Raw genomic sequence first — 10,840 nt, forward strand, 5'->3', positions numbered from 1 at the left:
GCGCTTCCCAGTCCATGTGCAGTACATCCGGACTCTTCTTAGGGAAGCACGCTGTTCCAGGTTATGGGTGCGTGGTGGTGGATCGAGCGAGCTGTCAGCGTATTCATACAGGCCTTTATGTGGAACCAGCAGGACCTGCCAGTAACCATGCAATGTGCCTCCTAGGAAACTGAGTAGTGCTGCTTGTGCAGTTTCCGAGTATGTGCCCATCTGCGCTGGTGAAAAGAAGAAAACTTGCATTTGGGGGCAAATAAGATGGACTGAGCAGTGTGCTCTAACACACCTAACCTGTTTGCAGGCTGGCTTCTCGCTCAAGCAGCCACAGCACTGCCAGTACTTATTTTCCTGAACAGTAGCATTCATTCTGACTCCATAAGGTTAAAAATGGCTTTCTCTCCGTAGCTTATTTCAAAGGCAAAAGTGAAAACTCATGACACATGAGGTTTAGGTTTAAGTGGAGTTGTGCTAACAGCCTGTTTCTGCTGCCTTGTGGCCTTAGCTTTCTGTTACGTCAGCCAAGGTTAAAAAATTGGAACTTTTTCAAGGCACAGGCATTTTACTTTCAGCATGTTTTTGACTATGTGAATCAAAAGCTGATGTTGACAGTGTTTGTTCACAGGCAGAAATAAAATGAAGGCAATAGAAATAATTTAGTCAAAGTTCCACAAATAAAAAAAGGTGTGATGTGATATCCTAACACAGTTGATTGCATCTACTTTTAAGATCAGGTTATTCTCAGAGTATGTTACTAATAGCTGTCTATTTGTCAATACCAGAGCTTTCATTTCTGTACTAAGAATATTTTGTACCAAATGGTGGTGTAGTATTCAGAGTCCTATGGAAAGCTCTAATTATTTAAGGCTCATAATGTAATCTATACTTTATGCAAGACAGTAAACTGAGAACAGTCATAAATTCTTACTGTTTTCAACTTTGGATCTGTGGTGGTAGCTCTGGAAATAAATGCGAGGCAGTTCTTAAGGGTAAAGTCTTCAGGAGTATCTGAACTTAGGAGCTGAAGTGCAGTGGGTTGTAAGTGCTAGAAGTTAACACAGGCCCTGTTAAAATCTTGCCCTGTCAGCTTAGTTTCAGCATTACCTTCTGTCATTCTGTCCCTACTTCTAGTGAAGTGTTTTATGCTTAGCTCTGTCATGCGTTTATTTTGTAAAGTGATGCTTTTTGTACAAAAGAGGAAGAATACAGGTATTTTAGACTTGCAGAACTTTCTCTTACTTCAAAATGATTGTTGTCCACAAATCTCAAAATAGTCAATAGCGTGGGCTCTGTGGGGATACTTTTATGAATTGAAGTAAAACTCAGAGTTTTTTAATTTAACAATGACTTTTTTAACAGATGTGTTGCAAATGTAATAAATATATTAATGCAGCTATAATGTCTGAGGAGCTGCCTAACTGTAGTAAGTTTTACAGAAGAAAGAAAAAAGCAGCTTTTTGTGCTGCCCAGAGAAGTTTGCCTCCCGAAATGCAAGCTTTCATCTGCTTATTTGTGAGCATTTTATATAAAGGCTTTTTTTACACAGAGATTTTCATGACGAAGGCTTGCCCTTCCCCTCTAGCATAATCATCATCTGCTTTTCCATTTGACCTGTGCACCATACTCTTACCAATAGTCACAACTCTTAGCTGAAGATCCTGCTATCACAGTAGATGATGTGCATCTCTTCTGCAGCTGTTTCCCTCAAACCCAGCAGGTGTGCTCTTGTGATTGTGGCATTGGGGCCTGCTGGGAGAAGTGTGTTCTCCTAGCAACTCCAGAAATGTTTTCAAACTCCCAAAGAGTGAGAGTTGAAAAGGAACGCTCTTTCTGCAACGCATGATCTGCAGGAAGACTGCAGAGATGGTCGTCACTCCTTGTGTCCTGGTTTCGGCTGGGATAGAGTTAATTTTCTTCCTAGTAGCTGGCACAGTGCTGTGTTTTGGATTTAGGATGAGAGTAATGTCGATAACACACTGATGTTTTAGTTGTTGCTAAGTAGTGCTGATACTAAGTCAAGGACTTTGCGGCGCCCCATGCTCTGCCAGGTGCAGAAGAAGCTGGGAGGGGGCACAGCCGGGACAGCTGAGCCCAACTGGCCAAAGGGCTATTCCAGACCATAGGATGTCATGCGCAGCACATAAACTGGAGGCAGTTGGCCAGGGAGCAGCAGTCACTGCGCAGGGATGGGCTGAGCATCGGTCCGAGGGTGGTGAGGAATTGCATTGTGCATTACTTGCTTTGTATATTCTTTTATAATTATTATTACTATTATTTTCTCTTCCTTTGCTGTCCTATTAAACTGTCTTTATCTCAACCCATGGGTTTTACTTCCCCCACCATCCCCTAATTTCTCTCCCCCATCCCACTGGGGCAGGGAGGGTGAGCAAGCAGCCATGTGGTGCTTGGTTGCTGACTGGGGTTAAATCACAACACCTTGTTTGTCAGGCACAGGTCCAGCCCTTATTTTGACAGCTTTTCCTCACTGAAGTCCTGCCTGCACTCAACCAGGTCTTTCTTGCCGCTCTGGGAGCAAACGTTTCCCTTCGGGCTTCCTAGAAACATCTTGTTCAGCCATCTGCAGGAAGAAAGGAAAAATTATGTCCCTTACCATGACCCTCTCACAGCAGAGGGGAGTGGGAAGTATTCTTACCCCTAAACCTGCTGCTCTTCCCAAGGCCTTGGAAAGTGAAGTAAAAAAAGGTCATACCCATCAGGAAGGGTTGTGGGGAAGGGCAAATACCTGTCCGCACGACACTCACTCTTCCTTGACCCCCATGAAGATGAAAAAAAAGTAGGTCAGAAGATAATAAATGTTACGATACACATAAACACTGTTAGGAGCTCTCAGGAACAGCAGTGATATAACAGAGTGCTTGTTACAGGCACTGGCAAAATCCTTGTTGCTGATTTTAGATTGCATCAGTGACTTGTAGTCTGATACATTTATTTTTCTCTCGATTGCTCTGCATTTTATCAGTCATAACGAAAGGGAAAACACTTCTCAATTTTATAATGCCATTTATAAACCCTTTGGCCTGATAAATATAAGATGAAGGATGTTTCCCTCCAAAACTAAGTGATGACGATGTTGCAAGACGAATTTGAAATCCAAATACTAGAAATTTGAAGAATTCCAAGTGTAGCTGTCTAGAAGCAATGTTTCCTTTGACTTGATCTCCACAGTGAACGTAACTTTCTCTCCCTCCATTTACAACATAAACCTTGCTAAGGTTACTACTTGTAGTCTGTAACACAATTAATGAATTACCGACTCCATTCTAGCCAGAGGTATGTTTGTCTTTCTGTTTTAACGTCTTAACTCTAAGCCCTTCCCATCCAGTCCATCGAAAGCAGGTTTCACCTTCTCAGCTGGCATTTTATGAAGTAGCTACTGTTTTTGTGTGCCTGCCACACAGTAGGAGCCCCAAGGCTTACTTTTCTGCTACGTGGGTTAGGGAGTGACACCTGATGAGAATGTGCTTAATAGCGGGAAAGCTCTTTGAAAAGTTCCTGGAAATAACAGCGAGTCTCTTACTGTAACAGACCTCTGGACGGCATTGTACGATATTAGAGATGAGGGTCGGTAACTCAGTTGTTTAAGTACTTGCTGGCTGGATTTGTGAATAGATTTATTATTTTCACCTTTATTGTCATCTTTACTCATCAGTACACAAATAACTAAGTAACAAATTATTCTGGTTTACCCAGATAAAATCAACACATATTTGTGGAAGAGAATTCTGAAGGAAATCGTCACTCAATCTTTACTTCTTGTTAGAAGCCTTGTGTACTAGTATGAAAATAGTAGGCTGAATATTTTCAGTTTAAGTTGTGAATTCTGTATTAAATTGTAAATCTGAAATAGTAGCCTTCACAGATAGTCCTTGACAAATATCACTGATGTCGGATACTCCCCCCCCCAGTATTTTCTAGGTGGTAAAGAATACATTTTCTCTGTGAGATAGTTTAAAGTAGGTTAGCATCAGCTTTCCTACCTTCCTCTGCGACTAATTCTGAAGCATGGTAGTGAATCACTGAATCGCTATTGGAACCACTGATAGCGATTGCAGCAGTGACATTTGCTTTCTCCCTCCTCCTCCAGAGTTCTGGCTGGTCCTGGACATGGCTTCAATGTAAATAGTGGCGAGATGTGGGCAGCCTGAGCTTGTGCATTCCCTAATGAAAATTCTGTGGGCACTTAATCTAATGCTAATGCTGTCATTTCTGAAAGCATATCTGTGAAAGGGAAGAAAATATGCCACTTGGCAGGAGGGGTGAACAGGGCTTCATGCAGGATGTTCTGGACACTTGCTACCAGCTGGACTGTGTATAAAAAGCTAATTGCCATATTTTTCCTTCTTTCTCCAAGAACTTGAACTAGCAGTTTTTTCACACATATTTTCTGTTTTCTTTTCCCACCCCTTTCCCTTGTACCCTTCATTTCAGATCTAAATGAGTGTGGACTAAAGCCGCGGCCATGCAAACACCGGTGTATGAATACCTACGGCAGCTACAAGTGCTACTGTCTGAACGGCTACATGCTTATGCCAGATGGAACGTGCTCGAGTATGGCAAGGCTTATTGCTTTCTTTTTTTCAAACTCCTCAATATCCCTGCTTGGGTTTCCCTGGGAAACTTGTTTGAAATGAAGAGGAGTCCCAACGTAAAAGATTCATTGTGCTGGAAATGAGGCAGTTGCACAAGATGAGCTTCTTTTTTCTAATGAAATTAGGCTGAACAAACCAAGAGCAAATATTTTGATTTTATTAGTTTTATTACAGGTTTCCCCAGAAGCATTCTTCAGTGCTGTAAATCACTGTTAATTGGCCTTCAAGAGCACGTGCTTGCAGTTTTCATTGCAGCAAGACACCTGCAGTTCTGCTGTGTTATGTCCTTATGACTGTAAAGTCATTGAAGCTGCAGATGTTTGTTGTTTGACTGGTATAAAATTGTATTGTCATCTCTTTGGAGATCAGGTTCCTATGTGCTCCCATAAAAGTGGATATTTTGACTGTGTGTACAGAGAGAAGGGGAGAGAAATTACCTTTAATTAGAGACGCTCCTATTTTAAAATGGCTGTACTATCCAGGAGGGTTTATGGTACATACTGGGCTTTATGTTCCTCATGGAGGCTGCATTCCATGACACAACTTGCTATAATTGTGGTGGGGGTTTTTTGGGGGTTGGTTTTTTTTTTTTTTTCTCTCTTAGAGATGCAATTTGTGGAGAGAAAAAATTTACTACATATGCATTTGCTCTTTAAAGCATGAATGGACGCCTGTCAAATTCAAGAAGCATTTTTCCACTTCTATCATAACTATGTGGTGTCTTAATTCTCCCAAGTTTTTAATCATTTTCTGGTACTGATCGGAATCCTTATCTAAATATGTTCAATTTTTTTTCCCTAGATGCCCTTTCTTGCTCAATGGCAAACTGTCAGTATGGCTGCGATGTACTGAAAGGGGAAGTACGCTGCCGCTGTCCTTCTCCAGGCCTGCAGCTAGGGCCTGATGGAAGAACTTGCATAGGTAGGTGATCAAATGTAGATTTAATCTTTTTTCTCCAAAGTGTTTTTATCCTTACACTGAATGCAATTCAGGAGAGCTTATCAGATCTACTAATGAGAATTGGGATAGGCGTGTTGCTCGGGTGCTCTCAAGTGGTATGTGTCAGAGATCACCAGAGTTTTCTTCCAGTCCTGCAAGTTTCATTGGCTGCTTAAAACTCACATGGGCTGCTTGGCATCCAAGCCCTCAGCCCTTACCACTCCTGTTACTGGGTCATTTTAAACTATTCATAAGAGAGACTTCAAAATGCCTGCCTGCATAAAAAAAAGGAATGAGGAGGTCAGTTCTCCCTCATACCCAACAAGGTGGTGCCCAGGCTCAGGGAGTAGAGGGATAATTTGTGCAAATCATTGAGATTATACTGGGACAAGGTGAAGGCCTGTGCATGCTCCCAGTATTAGTGGGATTGAAGCTACTCTCTGTCTTCCATACTGTGAAAACTCCAGGTTAAAATAAACTCAGGAATTCAGACTGTATAAAAGTGAAATGTGTTGTTCCCACATTTGTGAACATGGAAAAGGTACTTATGGTTAATCAGAGTGTATTGTGCCATGCTTTACTATGGTCTGAAGAACAGTGTGATGTGTGATTTCATTAGTCATTAACTATACATCCTGAGTGGATGTGATGCTCCAGTGATTTTATTATTTATATCCTATGCAGTGCTACAGTTCCATAACCAGTAACAGCACTTGCACTGAAAAAATGTAAGAGAATGTGGATGTCCTAATTATCCATTTGGGTATCACGGCTGTCCACGGGGGAGGTGGTTCTCCAAGTGGCTGACCCATGCTGACCAAGAATTTGTTGGCAGAGCAAGGGACAGATTCTAAATTTCTGATGTGAGGAGCAGGCTCAGCTCCAAGTCAGAGGCTTTCTGAAGTGTATGACTGGCACGTCTATGTATGCAAAAGGAAGGGTAGACTGGGAGAAAAAAACCCACCATTGTCATGTGCTGAATGGACTGAATTGTGATTAATCACGCCATGGACGTTAAGGCAGAGAGAGATCTTTGGAAGAGACTTGTGCCATGCCATAATGAGCTGAGTGATTTTAAGTACAAATTCAAGAAAGTTATACCAAGTCCAGAAATTTGCTAGAAACATACTTGCAAGATTCTCCTAGTGTGCATTTTTATATTCAGGCAAACTTCATACTCTGAAGTAAACAAAGTGCACTTTTAATGCCAAAGACCAGCACTCAAACCAGCTATATGTGAAGCACTTTCAGTTCTTCAGTGTAGTATTCAAAACCCCACTTTTTTCCCAGAAAGGTGAAGAACTGTGTATCCACATTTCAGTTGGGTGTGCATTGTTCAGGTTGATCTCATAACCTATTTTTGAAATTTTCCACCAAAATTTCGGAGCAGCCTTGTACAATACAGAGGAAGTAGTCACAGCAAGAGATGTCTGTCCTTCATGGGTCATAGCATGAACTACTCCCCTTTTTTGGTAAGAAGTGATTGTGACGTGCACCCTTTTTGTGTTCTGTCTCTACCAAGTTGGAGAATTGAAGAATTGGAGCTATTTGGGGCTAGGACTGTGCCTTTTCTTCACGTGTGTACAAGCCCGTTGTGTTGGGGAGGTTGTCAGCTACAGTAAAGGTGCTGCAGTACAAATAGAAGTGTAGACGATGGTAAAAAATATTGAAATGTGGATAGGCTGCAGCTCATGAAATCCTTGTTTGAGGAGCATTTGAAAGACAGCTGGGAATGTAATGCTTATTTTTAGCACAGGTGGAAATTCCTCTAGGCATTATTCTATTTTTAGCTTAATCCATGCTGATTGTTCTCTTGTAAAAATGTTCCTTCCAGATAATCAGTATAGAGCCACCAAAGAATTTGGCTACGAAGGTAAATCATATAAACTAAGTAACAACGAATTCAACAAAGTATTCAGTGAAAATATGGATTAATTGACTAATTGATTGATTAACGACTCTTGAATCAGTAAATCAATCAGTGTTGCCAATTTTTTGGATTGGGATTTTCATTTAATGAAATTAGCAGTATGCACACTTAAGCTTCAGAAGGTCTGAAGTTATTTGAGGACTGAAAATAATTACTTTCACTGTAAAATAAATTCTTTCTAGTTGTTTTGGTTGTGTATAGAAACTTGAAAGTATGACCTCGTAAACTTAAAGATCTTACTATTTTTAAACGAGTCTCATAGATGTTTAGTGCTCGAGTTGGCAATATGGTCATTCTCACAGCAGGAGAGAAGCAAGGCTTTGTATTTCTGCTTCTCTCTTGAACGCTGACCACCACACGCATTAGGTGCTGTCTGTATCATATGCCTTTGGAGCAGCTCCCTGGCGCTAAGTCTAGGCATGCACCTCTGAGGCAGACCAGGCTGAGATGAGAATACAAATCACCCCTTCAAGCCCTGTTTTTTTTTTTTTTGTAGGAAGCAAGCAAAGGGAATCAGTCTTGCACCATTTGGGCCCAGGTGTGAATTGGCACGGGTCCATGGGCTTCAAAGAAGCCACATCCCTGCACTGTTTGAGAACTGCGGGGAAACTAATTGTAAGCACTTGCATAGCAGCTTCTAGCTAATGATCGAAGAGTGGTTTTCCCACCAGTAAAGAGCATCCACCCACCTCTCGTATTAAATTCAAGCAGGAGGCTGTTACTTTTTTTTGCATTGTTTTTGTGTCAGTTTTCAACAGTGTATTGATTAGCAGCTCAATCTTCTATTTTTGGGATGTATAACAGCCTAGAAAATTAAACATTACCACTACAGTGCTCTCATCATCTAACATACTTCTTGCCTTATGGGAATTTGCAAAAACATGAATATGGACAGAGGGAAAGGCAGGACAAGTGACATTGGGTTTTAAAGAACGTAATCCATGCCATGATGAGGTATATTCGGTGGCTAATCTTTTTCTTCCTGAATTGCTTTTTGAAGTTGCGGTTTAAAGATAAAAACAACAACAAAGAACCCCAACTAACTCATAGTAATCAAGAGTCTGATATTTGCAGTCTTGAAATAATATTTTAATAAAGGGCAGAAAATTGTGGCTTGTAAATGAAATAACAGTAAGGAACATGGCAGAATTTCTAAAGCTGTTAATAATGTACTAGAAGCCTAAAACTTTAATAATAGATTCAAACCAAGTGGCAGATTTATAGGGAGAGTCAGGCACATGGAGAGGTGCCCAGTATTGGCCTCATTTTCTTTCTCATTGAGGCCTTTACTGTGGCATTGAAGAAGTGCTCCCGGCTGAGAGTTGAGGAGAGTGGCTGCGTCGGAGTGGTCTGACGGGCCAGCAGTGTGGGAGGGAGCTCAGGAGTTCCTTGCTGTCCTCAGTAACTCTTCATGCAGAGTGGGACAGTGCCAGCAGGAGCTACTGGGACAGCCCATCTAGCCAGTAATTCATGGCTTTGGATCACTTCTTCTGGCTGTGGGAAACACAGCTTGGAGAACTTGAAGCTACATCTCCCCTGCCACGGGTAGCTGCCCGAACTAACCAGCAGTTTTGTGGTAATATTTTTTCTGCGCTGTGCAAGAGACTCTGGCTTCTGTCTGCCTTGTTCAGGCCTCTTTTGCAAGCAGGAGGGCATCAATCACTTGGCTTTGCTTTGCACTCTTGACACCTGCAGCTGAAGCGCTCCTTTTGGGAAAAGAATTGCGTGGAGAGAAAAATCTCGCTTTCCTGACAGAGCTGCAGAGCGAAGGCTTGAACTGTCCTCTTCAGATAACCAGCAAACGTCAGGAGTGGTGTGCGTCAGAGGCAGCCGCCCATGGCAGGCCTCCACCTCAGTGAAGAATTAGGGTTCAAGCACTCAGCAGGCTTCAGCTCGGTTTCCAGGGGCTACAAAATGAGTGGTAGCGCAAGCAGCTTTTGTGTACCAGCCTGACCTCATCTGAGAGTTTCCCAGACAGCAAAAGCAACACTCCATGAGCATCAGCTGCTCCCTGGGCCTCTGCCTGGTGTGTTAGTCAGTGTGAAGAACAGCATCTTCTGGGAGATTTACTGAGCATCACCCCTGTCTTCCTGCTCCTCTGTCCTTGCCTGGGCGTCTCTTGCTGAAGCACTGCTTCAGGTCTTGCTGGGAGCCCCTGGCAGGGCAAATGGGAGCCATGTATCTCAGAACCACAGGGATATTTTAAGGTCACCAAGATAACCAACCTCTCTGTGAAAGAGGGGTCAGCTACAGCGCAGGCACTGCAGGGTAAGAGATTGCAAGGAGCAGGTACTCAAAAAGCATTTGGCCTGTGGCAACTAACTGGTAGGAGACCCAGAAATACTGCACCCCAGCATTCGCTTGAGCTCTCTTTGAACAAGCCCTGAGCAGATGAAGATAGGCTCAATGGGCAGGTCATGGATTGGGGACACCTGAGATTTTAAAAAAAGTCAGACCACTTCCTACTGCAGGGTGATGTACTTTGAATATGCACGTATGACCAGCGCTACAGGAACAGTATTTCAGGTATGTTTCAGAAAAAAAATTACTGGGCTAGTTTTTGTTACTCTTTCTTGTCTGTAAATCCAGGTGCTGTCTTTATAACCAGGCATGGCCTAGTGGGGCAAAAGAAAGTTATACAAATAATGTGAAATAGCTTTTCTTCAGACAAATACCGTTACAGTTTTAAGGATATTCTGAGGCCTTGAAGAAGCTGTCGTGCGTTCTGTGGGGAATCAGAGAACATCTCCTCTCCTGCGGGGAAGGGTACCAGGATGGCAAGAGCATAGAGCGAGCATTCCAAATTCAGTAGCAATGGTCACTATGCCAGTGCATCTCTTATCATTCACAGTATTTGTAAAGGCTTCTGGCACAGGAGGCATGAAAATTTAGGCATGAGACCAAAGAGCTGAACTGAGATGGCACAGACAGAAGTGCTCAGGTGTTACTGCTGGCTGACCAGCTTGTAGCCAACAGGACCTTATCAAAAATACTTTGGCTATTCTTGTTTAGTTTTTCATTGTGTGAAACCAGTTTAATTTGGATATAATAGATTGTATTTTAACTGCTATTGAGAATAATGCAGTTCCTTTGTTTCCACAGATATTGATGAATGTGCTACTGGGAGAGTTATCTGTCCACGATTTAGGCACTGCGTCAATACTTTTGGAAGCTACATTTGCAGGTGTCATAAAGGCTTTGATCTAATGTACATCGGAGGCAAATACCAATGCCATGGTAATAACAACTTCTTTCTTATGTGCATGTAATAGAGCTGCATAGTCTAAAGAGGAGCGTTTGCTTATTATGGCTGAAATGTTGAAGCAGGTTGTTTTAGGTTGCACTGCATCTGTATTTTAGGAAAGAG

The 10,840-nt window shown here is 42.3% G+C and overlaps 1 protein-coding gene across 1 annotated transcript in view; it reads left to right on the forward strand.

The window, feature by feature from the left end:
* The window catches only part of NPNT (nephronectin), a 69,710-nt gene that overhangs the window by 39,025 nt on the left and 19,845 nt on the right, over window positions 1-10,840 (forward strand). Inside the window, exons 5-7 of the mRNA XM_035894685.1 lie at window positions 4,444-4,563; window positions 5,406-5,525; window positions 10,576-10,710. Of these exons, the coding sequence (XP_035750578.1) occupies window positions 4,444-4,563; window positions 5,406-5,525; window positions 10,576-10,710 (375 nt within the window). The remainder of the gene's footprint in view (window positions 1-4,443; window positions 4,564-5,405; window positions 5,526-10,575; window positions 10,711-10,840) is intronic.

The sequence above is a fragment of the Egretta garzetta genome, unplaced genomic scaffold (genome assembly GCF_000687185.1).
Source record: "Egretta garzetta isolate BGI_Z169 unplaced genomic scaffold, ASM68718v1 scaffold620, whole genome shotgun sequence".
Classification (NCBI taxonomy): Eukaryota; Metazoa; Chordata; class Aves; order Pelecaniformes; family Ardeidae; genus Egretta; species Egretta garzetta.